The following is an 18,795-nucleotide window of genomic DNA, read 5'->3' on the forward strand; positions in this document are numbered from 1 at the left end:
AACATCCTCGTAAATCTCCTCTGCACCTTTTCCAAGACCTCCACATCTTTCCTGTAATGAGGTGACCAGAACTGGACACAATACCCCACATGTGGCCTAGCTTGGGTTTTGTATAGCTGGAGCATAACTTCACGGCTCTTGAACCCGATCCCTCTATTAATGAAAGCTGTCACACTATGCGCCTTCTTCTTAACAACTCTATCCGCCTGGGTGGCAGCTCTCAGGGAACTGTGAACATGAACCCCAAATCACCCTGCTCCTCCACACTGCCGAGAATCTTTCCTTTAACCCTGTATTCTGCTTTCAAGTTTGTCCTTCCAAAATGAATCACCTCACTTTTCAGGGTTAAACTCCATTTGCCACTTCTCAGCCTAGCTCTGCATTCTATCAATGTCCCTCTGTAACCTAGAACAGCCCTCTGCACTGTCCACAATGTGACTCGCCTTTGTATCGTCCGCAAACTAGCTAATCCACCCTTCCACTCCTTCTTCCAAATCATTTATAAAAATCACAAATAGAAGAGGACCAAGGACAGATCCTTGTGAATACACCACTCGTAACTGAGCACCATGTTGAATATTTTCCATCTACTACCACCCTTTGTCTTCTAAGGGTCAACCAGTTCTGCATCCAAATTGCAACGTTTCCTCTTATTCCATGCCTCCTCACTTTCTGCATGAGCCTACCATGGGGAACCTTATCAGATGCCTTGCTTAAATCCATCTATACCACATCCACTGCTGCACCTTCACCCACATGTTTGGTGACCTCTTCAAAGAAGTCAGTAAGGTTTGTGAGGCATGCTGTACCCCTCACAAATCCATGCTGACTATCACAAATCAAACTATGCCTCCCCAAATGATCATAAATCCTATCTCTCAGAGCCCTTTCCAATAATTTGTCCACCAGTGGTATAAGACTAACTGCCCTGTAATTTCCGGGGTTACCCCATTCCCTTTTTTGAACAAGGGAATGGCGTTTGCCTCTCTCCAATCTTTCGGCACTGTACCCATAGACAGTGATGATGAAGAGATCATCACCAAAGGCCCTGCGATTTCTTTACTCGTTTCCCATAGAATCTTTGGATAAATCCCATCAGTGTCTATCTTCAACTTCCTCAAAATTCCTAGCACATCTTCTTTACTAACATCGATCTCCTCTAGCCTACCAGCCTGTTTCACACTGTTCTCCTGTTCAACTCAATTGTGAATACCGAAGAAAAGTGTTCATTCAGGACCTCTCCTATCTCTCTAGGCCCCATGCAGAAATTCCCTTCACAACCCTTGATTGGCCCTACCCTTTCTCTGGCCATTCTCTTATTCCTCACGTAGATACAAAAAGCCTTGCAGTTTTCCTTGATCCTGTCTGCCACAGTTTTGTCATGCCCCCTTATAGCTCTCCTAAGCTCTTTTTTCAGCTCCTTCCTGAATAACTTGTATCCCTCTCAAGCCTTTTCCGTTCCTTGTTTTCTAAACCTTGTATAAGCATCTTCCTTCCTCTTAACCAGTCGTTCGACCTCTCTTGAGAACCAAGGCTCTCTCACGCGACTGCATCTTCACTGCCTGCAAGGGACAAACATATCGAGCACATGCAGTCTGCATTCCTTAAACAATCTCCACATTTCTGTGGTGCTTTTTCCTGACAGGATCTGTTCCCAATTTATGTTATCCAGTTCTTGCCTAACAGAATTGCAATTATTCTTCCCTCAGTTATAAATCTTACCCTGCTGTATGCACATACCCTTTTCCATGACTGTTGTAAAAGTAACAGAGTTATGATCGCTACTGCCAAAATGCTCACCTACCAACAGGTTTAACGCTTGGCCCGGTTCATTGCCAAGGTCCAAATCCGAAGTGGCCTCTCCTCGTGTTGGTCTATCTACATACAGTGTCAGGAATTCTTCCTGAATGCACTGGACAAAATATGCTCCATCTAAACTATTACAGCTAAAATGTTTTCAAGCAATATTTGGAAAGTTGAAGTCACCCATGACTACAACTCTGACTTCTGCACCTTTCCAGTATCTGGCTCCCAATCCGCTCCTCCACTTCTCTGCAACTGTTAGGGGGTCTGTAAAAAAAAATAACAAAGTGACTGCTCCTTTCTTGTTCTGGATCTCAACCCAAACTGACTCTGTAGACATATGATTCTCTTGTTCATTCAAAGAAAGGGAAAAATTGGCCAGCTCCCTTACTGAAACAGGGTTGTAAATTACCTTCATTAACTTTCTAGTATCTAATGCTTTGCAATATGTATTGCATTCATTTGCATAGAAGTAGATACATTTACTGAGTACAATTTACATCGGTATGATTGATTTGTGGTCATGTGTAACGAAATACAGTGAAAAACTTTGTTTATGAGCGGTACAGGCAGATCATAGCAATCGAAAATCAGATCAAAAAAATTTAGAGACATACAGGTTCCATTGCAGGTGACATTATTTGAGGCTAGAGTCCATTCAACAGTCTGATAACGACAAGAAAGAAGCTGTTCCAGAACCTGCTCGTGCATGTGTTCAGGCTTCTGTATCTTCTGCCTGAAGAAGAGGTTGCTGGAGGTCATTTCCAGGGTGCAATGGTTCTTTAATGATGTTGGTGTATCTAATATGTATCTTTGATTTATCTTAATATGAAGTAAAACAGCTCATCCTGACGTTGAAATTGATACCACAATTGTTATGGATTTTTTAAATACCTTCAGTATTTCTGTTGTAATTTGGCCAAATAGTGACGTAGCTTCAAATGTAATATTTAGTCCTTTTCACCCTGACCTGTTTTTGAACTCCAGGGAGTAACAAGGGGAAGGTTGATATCCAAGCCTATTTGAAACAGTGGCACGAGGAGCTGACAAGGAAAGAAGAAAGTATCCGAAACTTGCCCCGGATAAATCAGGTGATGGTGTGACCACTTTCACTGTTTGCACTTGCTGCATTTTTGGCACTATCGTTCTGTGGTGCCAAGTGTTGCTGATGAGATAGAGATTTCTGGTCGAGTTGACTTTTACAAAAAAGCAGCAACAGAAATGTTGAATTAACAGTCCTTATTGGCCTCGTCTGTCCTTTCCTGAGGTCTGGACCCTATGCTCCCTTGTACTATGACTTTGCAGATTTTCTCATTTTCTACTCCATGTTCAGTCACGTCGACTCCTCCACTGAAAAAATGCTCCCCTAAACCAGAAACTTAAAGCAAACTTAGCGCAGGAGTTGGAAACCTCTTTCCACAGATGATGCCAGACTTGCTGAGTTTCTCCACATTTGGTTTCTATTTTCCTCCTAAATCATTATCCTTTGTGATCTTTTCCTTCTCCTTTAAAGCTTTCTTAGAACTTCGTGTTTAGGCTGCATGAAACTCTTGTATCTACCTGCTCATTTTCCAGATTTACTTCTATAAAGATTTTTTAAGGATGATTTATAACGTTAAAGGTGTTGTATTCAGTATAACTTGCTGCTCTTCCCATGCAATTCTCCTGACCACTAATGTTTGCATAGTCAGTAACCAGCAGTTTTAATACTTGAATTCAAATTTATAATTTAGCCTTCTTTCTTTATGCTCCACAATTGTAAGATTAATTGTCTGTAAGCAGTAATCATTTGGGAGTGACCTGTAATTATACACTAGCAAAAGAAATTTTAAGCAGATAACATTTAGAATTTAAGGCAAGCTATGAAGGAAAGAGAAACCAGCTTCCGTGCTTTTAGGGTGAAGGTGTTGCCTTGCACTGCAATGACAATATGTTTATCTTGTAATAAGTTTATTCATAGTACACCTGAAGAGCATTTCACTTACTGTAACTCGTTAAAACAAAATGAATACAATAAAAACCTATATTAAAGGGAGAGAAGCTGCCGGTCCAGAGCATGTCAGTTGGCCGGTAGTAAGGATTTCACACTAAGAATCGTCCTCCAATTATGGTGCCATCTATAGATTTGAATACCCTGCCATTAATCCAATTTTGATTCACAAATCATGCCAAAGCAAGTGTGGATTTGTGCCTTAGGAAAAATTTTAGCAAGTGCAGGGAGAAAATTTATAGTCTGCAATGCAATCGCTGAAAAGTAAAGATATCAGATGGAATGCCTTCTGTCATGTCCAAAAGTTCATGAAGCATTATGGTGGCACGGTGGCTCAGTGATTAGCACTGCTGCCCCAGGTTTGATTCCACCCTTGGGTGACTGTCTGTGTGGAGTTTGCACATTCTCCCTGTGTCTACATGGATTTCCTCTGGGTGCTCTGGTTTCCTCCCACAGTACAAAGATGTGCAGGCTAGGTGGATTGGCTATGCTAAATTGCTCATAGTGCCCAGGGATGTTTAGGTTAGATGGGTTAGACATGGGAAATGCAGGGAAAGGGGAATGCGTCTGGTTGACATGCTGTTTGCGGAGGGGCGGTGTGGACTTGTTGGGCCAAATGGCCATTTTCCACACTGCAGGGAAACTATGATTAAGTTCAGTTCCAGGAATGTTAGCTGCTCTTCAGTGAGAGAAACTCTGAACATTCTTTTTGTTACCTTAGCAAATAATGACAGCAGAGAGGCATTGCCCCACCCAGCTGTAAGGCAATGTGAATTCAACAAATCAATTATTCTTTCAACTTAATGAATTTATTCTGTTTGACCAAGTCCACACAGCGCTATATTTGAGCAATAAGCATACAGAAAAATAAATGCAAATGAGTCTTTCCCCTGGTTAGATATATAACTTTCATCAGTTGTTTACATCCTGACCCCATGCTTTTTATGATGAATAACTTAAAATCTTCATTGGTCAATGCTAACGCATACTATCCTTGTTGATTTCATTGTCTCACGATGAGTTGCTAGTGTGAATAAAGTCCAGAGAAATGAGAGTTTCTTTGGTATACCAGATGCCGCCTTGCCAGTTGGCCCACTTCTGATTTAAATCTTGTTTAATATTGTGGCAAATTCTGTGAAAAAACATCGACAGGCATAATTAGCATATTCTACACTTTAGCAGAAGGTGAACTGTTCAGTCATTTAAACCGTCCTCGAATGTTTTAAATCCTAAAGCATCCTTTAGAATGTGCAACTTTATTCTTTCATTATTTCTAGCTACACTATAAATCAATACGCTATTTCAAAGTTCAGAGCCCAAGTAGTGTAAATTTTAAGTCAATAACCCGTCAAATGTATGTTTATTCAACCAGGGTGCCTTGCATTCCCCAGACTTCAGATGTCAGCGGTCAGGAGGCGGGAGCCTTGGCCATTCACTTGAGTTTAATTATTGTAACCCCAGTAGATCAGCTGATGTGAGTGAGCGTGGCTTGATTTTAGAGTCTCCCCTGTCTGTTTCACATTTGTGCAGTACTTTCAGTTGAGCCATTTGGGGAGTTGAAATGCAGCCGTTGGGCATATTGCCATATAACAACAGTTACATGTGACTACACTTCAATAAAACAAAGAACTGCGGATGCTGGAAATCTGAAACAAAGCAAAGTTCTGGAGAAACTCCCATGTATCTGTACAGAAAGAGAGAAACAGCATCAGTGTTACGAGTCCAGTGTTCTGATGAAGCGTCACGAGACTTGACACATTAATTCTGTTTCTCTCTGTTCACAGATGCTTGCAGACCTCCTGAGTTTGTCCAACATTTCCTGTTTCTGTTGTGACTATACTTCATTGGATGCAAAGCACTGTTTAAATCCATTGAGGATGCAAAGAAACACCATAGCTGTTAGGTTTCACGGGAACCCAAATCCACATGATAGAGCAGATTTTAATGAAGAGTGCTGTATTGTCTGTCCACGTTTTGGAAATGAAAATAAACTACTTAAGCCACACAAGCAATTTATATTGGATGTTGGAAATTTCTCAAAAACTGAAACTGTGAAAACACTCAGCTTGTGGTTTTCATCTACTTTTCTTCTGCCACCTTTCCAGACTGCAGGAGCCCCTGACCCTCTTCCAGATTTTTTGAGCTTCTATCCTCTGGTTCTGCTTGTAATTTTCTGTGGACCCAGTTTTCTTTGTGCACCTAATTAGCATTCATTTCACCTTGTGCTACAGTCCCCATTTTATCATCTAATTACACATGCTGTCCACTTCAGTACACAGGCTAACCTTTTATTATTTTGACATTTAACCATCATACTCCCACCTGCATCTCAATTCGCAGGCTGTATGTTTGCTTAAAAGCTATTTCTTTCTTAACCTTTTCCAGCATTGTTGAATGATCTGTACTTTTCCTCTTCCTCTTTCTAAAGACATTGCTTGCCCCGTGAGTATTTTCAGGATTTTGTATTCTTACTCCGATTCAGTATTTGGTTGCTCAACACCTTTGCTAATGATTCCTAGCTTTTTGAGATTGGAATAGACCTTCCATCAATGTAAACACAAAGAATTGTTACCAAAAATTTCTTTCATGGACCTGATGGCATTTTTGCTTATTTTTACTTTCCCAGTCGCAATTTGTTCAATTCTCCAAGACACTATATAATCTATTCCACGGAGATCCGAATGAAGAGGCACTTTTTCGAGCCATAACAACTGTCACTGGCCTTTTGCTTCGAATGGAGGAGGTGGGGAGAATGCTGAACAGTCCAAACTTTCCCTCCCCAAATAAACAGGGTACAATTCAAGATTGCCAAAGTCGTGACAGTATTCAGGAGAACCAGGCATTAAATGTGAGTGAAGATAATGCTCAAGGAAGACAAGCTGAGATTGAGTGGACCTTTGCCTTTGAACAGATCCTGGCCTCATTGTTAAATGAACCGGTTTTGGTTAGTTTTTTCGAGAAACATGTAAATATAAGGGCAAAAATAGAACAAGCCAAATCTGTTCAACTAAGGGCTAAAAGGCAGTCGAATGCCATTGACTGAGATTGTTCTTATGCCATATTCAGCTGTTGTGATGATGCAACAGCCCACAAGCTTTGAAAATTCTGTTGCTGATGACAGCAGGCAGAAGCGTAAGCTGTTTTGCCTGAGGTTTGCTGTTATTTAAATGCGGTCGTTGACATTATATTAATGGCTCTGCTAAAATGATGTGGAGGGAAGTTGCACAGATGCGCACAACAGTTTTTCCAGGCTGCAGCCCTATTTTGCTATGTATACACATGCATATTATATATATGTAAGTTTGTTACATAAACATGTTGAACACAAGCTATGAGTCACAAAGCAACTATTGCCTTCTTGCTGTTGAGGGTTTTAAAAAAAACTTTTGTTTACATGCACTGATTTCAGGTAACGTAAGAAGGCTCACAAAAAACAAGTACCTAAATAATAAAGGATTTCAATTATCCCTGATTTGAAACCGTGTTCAGTTTAAAACATCAAACTGTTCTTGATTGTCACTGGTAGAATGTATCAGATTGACACGTATTCCTATGAGCTCTGTTGTTTTTTTGTCCGCTAACAATGGATTTCTGAGGAGATGTTCCATGCAATTTCCCATTCATGCCAGGGGATTGAGTCAAAAGAACTATTGCTGTACTTTATGGATTCTGGCATGTTCCCAGTAAAGTGAAGGAGAATACATTTTCCTTATTTCTACTTGTGTTTTTTTTAAATTGTGATAGGCTATTTATAGCTCATATAACACTAATAGAAAAGGGAATATTTACAGTAAGATATGTCCTGTATTTTTAAAGTATGCTGCACACTTGTACACTTTTAAATGTTTTTGGTAATCTATTTTGGCTTCTTTCTTGCTTTGAAAGTATTTTTTATGAAACTGCCCATAAATTAGAGCACCCAATATAAAAATAACAATACTGAAGCTATTGATTTGGTCTTGATTCTGATGTCAAGATTTGGTAGTAATTGTAATCAACTGAAAATGTGAAGTTTTCAAGCATTCACCTTTCCAGTACAGATGTCTTGGGACTTAGCATTAGTTATATAATTACAACTTGATTTAATTCTTATTTTCAATGAAGATAATGCAATGTCCTTATTAAAATAAAATGAACACAGTTTGTATATAGCCACATGAGAGGGTTAACACTATGTATATAATCAGCTCATGCTAGAGAACACTATTAAGAAAAGTTAATCTCAAATCCAAAAAAGCAATTTATTGAAAGTTTCTTTAAGCTTAAAAAAAATCTAGTTTTCAAAGACAAAATGTTTGTGCCAAACACTCAGGCGCTTGCTGTGTTGTGCATACAGAATGTGTACTCCATTGACTGATGATTCTTTCTGTCTTTAGTCCTTTATTGTACTGAAAGCCTTGTCTAAAGAATAGATCTAAAATAAATATTTTGATTTCCAGTTCACTTGGTTTTTACAAATTGTGTTTTCTAGTTCTCTTTTTATATTTGCTTTCTAATAAAAGAACATTGTTGACTGACCTAAGTGGTAGAATATCAATTTTTGTTTAAGTAGGTAAAATGACTTCTAAAAGGCCGTCAAATTATATTCTTGCCCTGGTATATATGGCATCTTGCAAGCATTAATGTTCGTCAGTTCATAGCCACTGTGACAATTAAAAACTGATAGTTCAAGTAGACAAAATGAATAGCAGCAAAATGAATGAGGATAAGATGAAAAATGGTTAAAAGCGACACCAAGCTGGGTTGGTATGTTATCATGTGCTGTGGATCCATTTCTTGTGATTATTTTTTATTTCTCTGTCCCTGGTTAATCTCTCATTATTTTATCAACAGGAAAAATTGCTAGCAAATTGAGAGATATTCATCCTTTTGAATAAACTAAGCTGAATTTTAGCTAGAATATGCACAAATATAATTGTTGTTGATTAGCTCTATAGGTTTCTGCATGTGTATGCGTATGCGTGTGTGTGATGGCAGAGTAGGACACTCCGACTGGAGCTCCTCTGCTCACCAGCCCCTTTACCTCTCTTCCATCCTTTTTTCTCCCCCCTCTTTGTGGATTTCCAAATCCAACCCCCACCCCGGCATCTGGAGAGTGGAGTTGCAGAGCAAGCCGTCTGTGTTCCATGGCAGAACAGAATGAGCAGACTGTGGTGGACTGGAGCAAGTGGGCAGTGCCTCGTGGCAAACCAGAGCGAGCAAGGACTGAGTCCTATGGCAGAGTGAGCACGGTCAGAACAAAGCAAGCATGGCCCGAGTCCGGCAGTGTAACCAGCATGGGCAGTGTGGGCCACAGAGCACCGTGGGCACTGAGCCCAGAGCAGCACATGGAAAACAGCCCCGGAGCAGTGCGTAGGCAGCAGGTCCTGGACGGTGACCTGTGTGAGGGGGCAATCCTGCCACTTACCTTAGAGCAGCTGAGTGCTGGTTTAGAAAGGAATGGGGCTGAGAGCAGAACAGGGATGGTAGTTGGACTGAGGTCTGGCGTGGGTGGTTAGACTATGTGTGGAGGTCCTATGCTGAGCCACTACACTGTATCAACTATTTAAAATTTCTTACCTTACTGTAATATAAACCTTTTAATATTTCCCAGTTTGAACTTATTTTTCAACTCTAAGTAATGCAATTACTTTTATTCCTCTGCTGTATCCAAGAATTGTAGCCAGGTACTTGTACTTCAGATGTTTCCATAAGAAAGCAGACATTGTAAAAGTTTTTCACACCGGAAGGTGTTGTCGTTTGTCACATACAGAGTGCAGATGCTTTACAAAACTGGTGAGCCCAAGTGCAGACTTGGAGACAATGTACAGGAGGCCACATCGGGAGCAGCGGTTACACTGCTGTGTAGTTCTTGCTATTTCTGTGTGTGTGTACTCTTTCTGACTGCAATGAGAAATTGACTGGCATGTCGTATGAAGGGATGTTTTACTTCAGCTTTTTTCACCAAAGAAAGTCCTGGCCATATCCAGCCAGCCTGGTTTGTACAAATGCTCTGCCAGTTTCACTCAACAAAATAGTTAGTGGCAATCTTCTGCTTCATTTCTTGCAGCAATGTTTTGTGTGTTATCTCTGTCTCCAGCATCTGCAGTGATATGAACAGGAATTGATTGACGACTTAAAAAGTAAACATAGCTTGGCAGTCAACTGAGAGTCAGAGTCAACAGATGCATTCTCCATGGCTCTGTGTCGACCAATCAGTGTCCTCTTGCCAGCCAATTACAGTGTTTCTTGCATAGTACGCATTTTGTTTTCCCCTTTACATTGCTATTTATTGTGAATCAGCCCGATATGAGCAAGGTGAAAACTTTCGACAAAACGTGCTTTGTTTTCAGCAATGCTCAAATTCTGTACTACCAAACACCAAATCAGTCATTCTGAATAAATAGGCAAAAATTCTCACCCTTGTCCAAAACTGGAACTAGACACAAAATCGACTTCTGTGCACGGTGGGAGTTACTGTTTCATGCCCAGGTGCTTGTCAGTCATGACTGAAAGCAGTGACTGAACTCTGAGCTCGATTCCCTAAGTCCGCTTTATGATGTATAGACAGGAGAGCATTAAACAAAACTTTGTCTCTAAAATACCTACGTAATTCATGTGATGAGAACCTTATGGAGAGGATGACTTTATTTTTTCTCAACTAGAGTAATACTGAGGTGGATCCTGAGGTTCTGGTGCTTGTAGCAGTGCAATTGAATTGAGGTGATTTAGGGCACTGCACAAAAATTGTATTTCTGTCTCAAAATGATTATGTGAATATAAAACTGCACAACCGGCATGATATGTTGATTGACAGAGATGTACACAACAGTTGAGCTGTAGGAACAGTTAAACCAACTGCATCTTTTGCTTGTGTCGTAAAAGATCAGATTTGCTCTCATTTATGATATAATATGACTGATAAAGTAAAGGAACATTTCGTACTGGCTTATGTGGGCTTTCGATCTAGGTTCGTGGATGATGTACGAGATGCACATTGCTCTTAATCATAGACTGAGAATGATGGGACGGAAGGCTTGCCAACTCAGCAATTTGAGCTTTAAGCAATTTGTCAATCTCTCTCGGTACTTGAATGGGTGGTGTATGTGTGGAAAATGTGAACAGATGCAGGAAGAGAGAGTTTTGTGTGGTTGATGTTTACTCATACTGTAGCAAGCTGAGAGGGTCTTCATTCTGTACCTAATCATCTGAAGTGATTCATTTAGTCACATTCTGTAGTCCTTTCTCCATTCGGAATTAAGTATTTCTCTTTTTTTCTTAAATAAAAGCCATGTATCCATTCCCCAATTCCTAACATATTTCATTTTTTTTCCTATTACTGAAACGTACAGACATATGTGGGCTAATGTATGATGCATAATGCATAACTATTCTGAAATAGAAACCAAAAGAATTGTAGATGCTGTAAATCAGGAACAAAAGCAGAAGTTGCTGGAAAAGCTCAGCAGGTGTGACAATGTTGGTGAAGACAAAATCAGAGTTAATTTTCCGGGTCCGGTATTCTGAGGAAGGGTTACTGGATCCGAAACATTTACTCTGATTTTTTCTTCACAGGTTGCTGCCTGACCTGCTGAGCTTTTCCAGCAACTTCTGATTTTGTTCTGAAACAGAGGTATTCTCTCACTGGAATTTGTGATAGAGGCAGATGGGTGAAGTGCTCTAATTTGCTGATTCACTGTCAGCGTTATCTCATCAACAGTATGGAAAGTTTTGATTTGAGCTGTTCGTCAGAGATCTGACCGTAAAATCTAGGCTGATCCTTAAGTATCGTACTGAAATTGCTGTGCTTTAAGATGAGGTAAGGTGCTTTCAGACAGTTGTTAAACCAATCTGTTTCTACCTCCATCTGACACCATTTGAAAAAAAACTTCTCATGTCCTGATCACCATTTGTCATTCAATCAACATCATGAGGGGGGAGAAAGAAAGGTTTACCTGATAATTTAATCTTGATGATGTTTGTGGGAATGTTGCTGTATAGAAATTCCATGGGGAGACGATAGCCTAGTGGTATTATCGCTGAACTGTTAATCCAGAGACCCGGAGAACGTTTGGAGGACTGGGTTTGAATCCTGCCACGGCAGATGCTGGAATTACGAATCTGATGTTGACTGTGAATCCATTGTTTGGAAAAAACCATCTGGTCCACCAAGGTCCTTTAGGAAAAGAAACTGCCATCCTTACCTGGTCTGGTAAGCAGCAATCCAAGACCCTTTCTCAAATCATATCACGAATGTGACCAAACCCCTGATTTTCCCCCTCATGCTTGGGCAGCATTATCTCAATTAGCTGGTTGACTGGTTTGTTATGTAGAGTGATGCTAACAGCAATATGTGGTCGACACTTGATGACCATTGTTAATTGTCAGAAAAACCCATCTGGTTCGCCAATGTCCTTTTAGGAAAGGGAACTGCCATCCTGCATTTTTAGGAGCAGGAAAGCTGACCGTTTTGGACCTAGACAGCCCGAAACATTAGCTTTACTCCTAAGATGGCCTTCTGTGTTCATCCAGCTCCACACTTTGTCATCTCGGATTCTCCAGCATCTGCAGTTCCTATTCTCTGTCTCAACTGCCATCCTTACCTGTGTTGGCCTACCTGTGACTCCAGACTCACAGCAATGTGGTTGACTCTTGACTCCCCTCTGGGCAAATAGGGATGGGCAATAAATGCTGGTGTAGCCAGCGATACCCTAATCCTGTGACTGAATAAAAAAATCTTAACCGCCTTCAGTACCGTTATGGTAGGACATTAATGCTGGCTTTGCCAGTGATACCCACATCCTGCGAGTGATTTAAAATAAAAAAAATCATTGGTTCAATTCCCATACCAACTGAGGTTAACACGAAGGACCCTTTCTCACCCTTGCCTGAGATATGGTAACCCTTAGAGAGACAACTGGCAGTTGTAGTAACCTGTGATGATAGACCAGCCTGATGGTCTGGTTAGGATTCTGGTGACTTTACTATTTTTAGTAGAAAATAAGTCTGACACTTAAAATTTTCAGGATCTCTGCCAGAAATGCAAAACTGTATCTTTTCTCCATGTAGTTTTCAACACCATTGCCTCTTTGAGTCAATTGTCCAAGATTTATGTTTACATGTTTTGAAGTCAGTTATATTCCTGAACTAACCTATGCAGAAGATAGCAGCCAAACCCTGGAGATAAAGTATAGCGGTGTTATACAAAGATCCTTTATTCACATAAAGACACAAGTTGCCCACCCATTTTCATATAAGACACTTTTTTTTCTGTAGCAAATTTTCAATGAATAAGAACATTCATAAATTCAAAATGACCTGTTACATCATATAAAATAAAACTAATTTGCTATTATAAGGATATTTTTGTACAGAATTTAATATAATACAACATTTACATCAAATAACACACCCCACTGCTTGTCCAACATATGACCAGACAAACAATAACTCCAAAGTGCATATCCTAACCTTTGTCTAAGGTAAACAGACACACTATCTGATTGACCATCACAACATCTGATCTTTTAAAGGGGTACATGCCCAAAATGCACCTCAGGATAAGCTTTCACATGATAATATTTTTTAAGTGCAACCTACAGGCAGGTAATGAGATTTAACTTAATGACTACTAAAGTGTAAGGACATGTAACAAATTGAGCACAGCAAGTAATTAGTGGAATTCTGTGCACTTTCCATTCTAACTCTGCTCAATGGCAGGTTTCAAAATAAAAGCCATCTGCTACGTGTACTAACATTAATTTATTAACCACTTATGAAGATTAATTGAGTTGTCAATTCTTGGGTTTCGATGAGCTTAACGTAAATCTCATAAACATTACCTGTGTTCATTTACACACAAATAACATCAGAGTTCCAAAAAGTACAGGAACTAGTAAGTGTTACCAAAAAAGGGGTAATGGAGGGCAGATAATGTTTAGTTGGTGACTAACCAACCAGATTAAAAGTTCTCAGTAGGACCATCCCTTGTTTCCTTATGGACACAATGAGGAAAAGGTTCAGGATTAAACAGAAACTGCTGGAAAAGCTCAGCAGGTCTGGCAGCAACAGTGAAGAGAAATCAGAATTAACATTTCAGGTCGAGTGACCCCCTTCCTCAGAACCAGTTCTGTGGAAGAGTTACTCGACCCAAATTGTCAACTGTATTCTCTCCACGGTTGCTGCCAGACCTGCTGAGCTTTTCCAGCAATTTTTGTTTTTGTTTCTGGATTTACAACATCCACAGCTCTTTCCATTTTTAAAGGTTCAGGATTGTCAGTCAGGTTTAAATTAACCGGAAATGTAATATTGGCTGAATTAGGTGCATTAGCAGGGTGGCGGAACTGTCTGAAGTCGTTCAGTAAGAGAGCTCTAATATAGTATGATTTTTCCCTCGCTGAAAATAATTAAACCTGATGTGTGTCCACATAGAACATTTAAAATGGAAAGGGATCATCATATGAGCAAATCTAAACACTGACTTATGTAATGAAGAAAATGTGGGTATACATTCGTAAATGCATTTGGACTCTTCCTCAGAGCAGAATCATGCTCACAAGCAACACCCCCAGTTTCCTTGTTCTGAATTTACAAACAAACCTCCATATATGAGTTGCATGTTTGAAAAATGGCAGAGGCAATTTTAGATAATATTTGGATTTTCAGTTCCTGAGATTGTATAAACTGCTGAAAGAATCAGGGAGCATTTGATTCTGGGTAGTTACCATTAGACCTGAATCTTCTTTAAAAAAATAATGCACTAACTCATTTTATGGTTTACACACAGTGTACAGTATGCTGGCAGAGTGTCTCAATGGCCCAGATTTTGCAGTGGTGACGATGAAGCCGATAACATTGCTCCACAGAAATTTGCAGCAACTTCTGGAGGAAGGATAGAAAATGCTGGACATGCTGAGCAAGTCAGGCTGTGTTTGTGGAGAGGGAAAAACAAATTCAGGTCATCATCTGGTAAATTGGGTGCATTTAAATCTACTGGGTCACACAGTCTGATGCCAGGGTAATTCATGATTAAGTATGTCTAACTGTGCGTGATGTCAATTAGTCTTCATAATGGGACCCTTGACAACAATTATCGCTGGGCCCAGTCAAATTGATACAAACACAGAAATTTGTGGAGAAACTCAGCAGGTCTGGAAGGAACTATGGAGAGAAAGCAGAGTTAACGTTTCGAGTTCAGTAGCTCCTCCTCAGAACTCCAGTGAAATTGTTGGTTGCTCAAGGATTAAATGGTAGTTGCATGGCTCCCTTCCTGCCTCTGAAGGCTGACAAATAACCCTTGCAGCCGAAGCAGCGGGCTCCCTCTTTTGAGAGGCACTAGTGCCCAACTCAAACATTGGGGAAGGGAGGTGGGGCGAGGAGAGTGACTGCTGAAAGTCAAACCCTGCGTGTCCCCCGGCCCGTATCTTGCAGCAACCCCCCCCCTTTGCTACTCCCCCCAGCCTCATCCTGCTTCAATTTCCTGTCTCCCAGAATCTAGCAATGATTCTCTGGCCCATTACTAAGTGGCCACCACTTTCAATGCTTCTGCCAAAGATGAACAAGACCAACAGCCTGGAGGTGGGAGATCAGTGCTGGTGGGAGCAGGTAGCATGGTGGGATGGGGAAGTAGAAGATGGAAACAGGGGCAGGATTTCCACCTCCGGCACCCGAAACCCCGTGAAAGGCCGGACACCTGCACTTAATTCCATCAGGTCTTCCCTGCAGTCGTGATCCAGGGCTTCTGCTGGTTTTCCAACCAGCTGTAAATCCCGTCACCCACATGGAATCCCAGGCACTATTCTGTTTCTCCCCAAAGATGCTATCTCAGTATTTCTAGCCTTTGCTGTTTTCAGACTCCCAGCAGTGACGGTATGTTTCCCTTGAAGGAACTCCCAGAGCCTGCCGCTGTGCAGAATAATGCAATAATCCAAACGCTATTGTCAGGAATTCTCCCAGACTACAATGCTACAGCCCTCCCAGGCTAACAGGATATGTGGATTTATGATAATTTCCACTTGTAATAAGACCATAAGAAATAGGAACAGGAGTAGGCCCTTCAGCCCCTCAGTCTGCTCCTCCATTCAATAGGATCATGGCTGATCTGATGTTGCTTATGTCCACTTTGCTGCTCATTCCCATATTTGTGGATTCCCTGACTGATAAAGAATCTATCTCGGCCTAAATGCAGTTAATTTCACTGAAAAAACGTGAAAATGTTGCACCTGATTGAATGCCCTAATATGATAAAAGATTTCAACGTTTTTTTTAAATTACCTTTTGAAAATATGTTCATCTTTCATTTAGCTTCTATCTGAATTCAGTTGGAGTTATTTATTCTGCTACCTGAAATTTAAATGAAAAATGGCAGATAATCAGTGCTTTTTAATTCTTGATAGTCTTGTCTGAATCCTGCATTGCTGCTGACTTGCTTTCTGCATCACTGTTCTGGTCAGCGGATTTAAAGTTCCCTGGGGAAAGGTCAAGTTCATGCTAAGGACAATCCTTTGAGGTCAGGGGAGAAAGCAAATTTCTTTACCGCCGACCACAAAATCTGGGCCATTGCGTTAAGTTTGCAGTAGGATCCACAGTGAAAGCATCTGGCTCTGAACCAAGACGAGATTACAATTTTCACTTAGTAGTGGTCGGATATGAATAATTGTCTTTTTCAAAAATATAAAGTAGTAAAAGCTATTTAGAAAATAAACATGCTGTTGAAAGGATATAGACAGAGTAACATTTACAGTGAGTTTGTCTTGCGATTCTAGCTAGCTCTAAGTGACTGAAGCACAACCAGAAATATTTTCACAGCATCACATCTGACTCCCTGCCACTGGCAACTATTAGCATCAAATAAAAAGTGCAAGCTATGTAACGCAACACCTGACAAAACAGTTAACGCGGCTTTTAACAAGGTCACTTTGCCACCATTTTACCAGTGATGCCTGCTTTATGTTGTGATAGTCTAGTCACAAGTGCTGTTCTCATGTGAGTTTTTAAAAGAAGCACATCTCTCGTAGTCTGATGAACAATACCAAAATTAGCTGTTCCAAGTTGTGACTAATGAGGTGATGATTTACTGAATAATTATTTTGCTTGGCAAGAAGGCAAGCCCTCGAGAGGTTGGTGTTTTAGGTAGAAAGGTCACTGCAAAACATGTACTGGCTCCTCCAGACCTGAACCAGTGGTATAACCGACTATCTGTTATCTTCCTTCTGGTGCATTCCTATGAACAGGATGTAGTGTATTGACGAGAAGGAAGGATGCATTGGGAATTTTTTCTGTTTTTTTTGTAATTTGCTGTCAGTTTGCAACAGCTCCCTGTGTGATAAGTGGCATCACCTCACTCTGCGTTGCAGAGATTCTGCTACCCTCCAGCCATGTGCCCTTCATTCCTGGCACCCATTTCTCATGATGAGCTACCAGGTGAGCATTTGCTCTTTACCCACAAATACACCACGGAGGTGCGTCCATTTTGCAGCCTTGCATCATCTGCCTCTGTGATTGTCCTTGGTTACCGCGGCAACTGAATGTTGTGCAAGTCTGCGAGGCCACTGGTGTTGCTTTGCGTCCCATGGGTTTGATGTTGTGAGAGGTAGCCCATGTTCACCTGTGGTGCTGATCCCAGGAAAAGAGGCTGCGACTGGTCACCTTGCATCATTCCACTCGGTGGCACTTGCTAAAAACACAAAAAAAATTTAGTTACAAATTTATTCATTCTGACTCTACGCCAAACGCAACGGTTCGTAAGAGTCTTCAGCTTCCTCACGTTTTATGTCTGTTCCCCATCCCTTCCATTCACCTTTTCATAAGACCTCTACAAACAGGCTCTCCAACTGTACCCTGCTGAAGTGTAGAGCACGAGCAGTAGTAGGCCATTCAGCCCATCAAGCCTGGTCCGCCATTCAAAGTGACCATGGCTGATCCTCTATCTCAATGGGCACACATCGGCTCTCCCTTCATACATCTTGCCACCTCTAACTTCCAAAAATCTATCTCTTTCTTATGCATATTCAGTGACCTCACAGCTTTCTATAGTAGAAGATTTCACCGGTTCCCTGGCGTCTGAGTCAAGAAAGTTTTCCCATCTCAGTCTGAAAAGGACAACGTTGTATTCGGAGAACAATGTCCTTTGTTCTGGGCTTCCCAACCGAAGACAGGGGAAAACATCATCCCTGCATTAGTCTATCCAGCCCTGTCAGAATTTTATACATTTCAATGAGATATCCTCTCATTCTTCCAAACTACAGTAATTAGAGGCCCAGTAAATAAATCTCATATCAGACAAACCCACCATGCCCGGAATCAGTCCAGTGAATGGTCACTGAACTCCCTCCATGGAACTATACCTTTAATTCGGTAAGGAAGCCAAAACTACACAAGGTAATCTAGCCATTAATATGGCCCAAACCGGCTTCCATGACGAAGATCATGCCTCTGTTTGTGTCTCACACCCTATGGCATGGCAAAGGGTAAGAAAGCATTCAACAGGGAATGTACCCACATTGCATCTGCATTTGGAAAGCAGGTGGGTCATTGCATCACTAAGTTGCCGAGAATTTGGGGTTGAAAGAAAAACTATTACAGTGTGACCAAAGAGGCCACCCCTGAGAACATTGAGATAATGTAGAACGGATTTACTAGATATACTTCAGATGAAGGACTTCATTTATGTGGAGAGAAAATTGAATCTGTTCTCTTTAAATCAGAAGGTGACAGGGGTGTTGAAAATCATAAATCATTTTTGACAAGAGCAAACAAAGGGGAAGTGGGCCTGAATCTTCTGGAAACAATGGGAGTCGACTCAGCTGCTGGAAGGCCAGACCCTGCTTCAATGGACTCACCACATGGTGTCTCACTCAGGCACTTACCAGGCCAGCAGCAAGCCTTCCTCAAGGCCCCAATGAGCAAAAGGTTGAAAGGTGACAGTGAATCAGAGCCACCAATGATGTGGGGCGAGGTGCAGGAAAGAAAGTCCAAAGAATTTGGTCCTAAGCAACTGAAGGCACACCACCAGTGATGACTTG

The 18,795-nt window shown here is 41.0% G+C and overlaps 2 protein-coding genes across 4 annotated transcripts in view; one reads left to right on the forward strand and one right to left on the reverse strand.

Moving 5' to 3' along the window:
- The window catches only part of tbc1d8b (TBC1 domain family member 8B), a 78,143-nt gene extending 69,907 nt beyond the window's left edge, over window positions 1-8,236 (forward strand). For all 3 annotated transcript variants that reach the window (XM_048544218.1, XM_048544219.1, XM_048544220.1), the window contains 2 exons: window positions 2,791-2,894; window positions 6,420-8,236. In XM_048544218.1, coding sequence (XP_048400175.1) covers window positions 2,791-2,894; window positions 6,420-6,836 — 521 coding nt within the window. In that variant the 3' untranslated portion in view covers window positions 6,837-8,236. The remainder of the gene's footprint in view (window positions 1-2,790; window positions 2,895-6,419) is intronic.
- A 7,635-nt stretch (window positions 8,237-15,871) lies between these two features.
- npas2 (neuronal PAS domain protein 2) overlaps window positions 15,872-18,795 on the reverse strand; it is a 219,486-nt gene continuing 216,562 nt past the window's right edge. The window contains exon 23 of the mRNA XM_059651271.1: window positions 15,872-17,447. Within this exon, the coding sequence (XP_059507254.1) occupies window positions 17,283-17,447 (165 nt within the window). The 3' untranslated portion in view covers window positions 15,872-17,282. The remainder of the gene's footprint in view (window positions 17,448-18,795) is intronic.

Source organism: Stegostoma tigrinum, chromosome 15 (genome assembly GCF_030684315.1).
Source record: "Stegostoma tigrinum isolate sSteTig4 chromosome 15, sSteTig4.hap1, whole genome shotgun sequence".
NCBI lineage: Eukaryota > Metazoa > Chordata > Chondrichthyes > Orectolobiformes > Stegostomatidae > Stegostoma > Stegostoma tigrinum.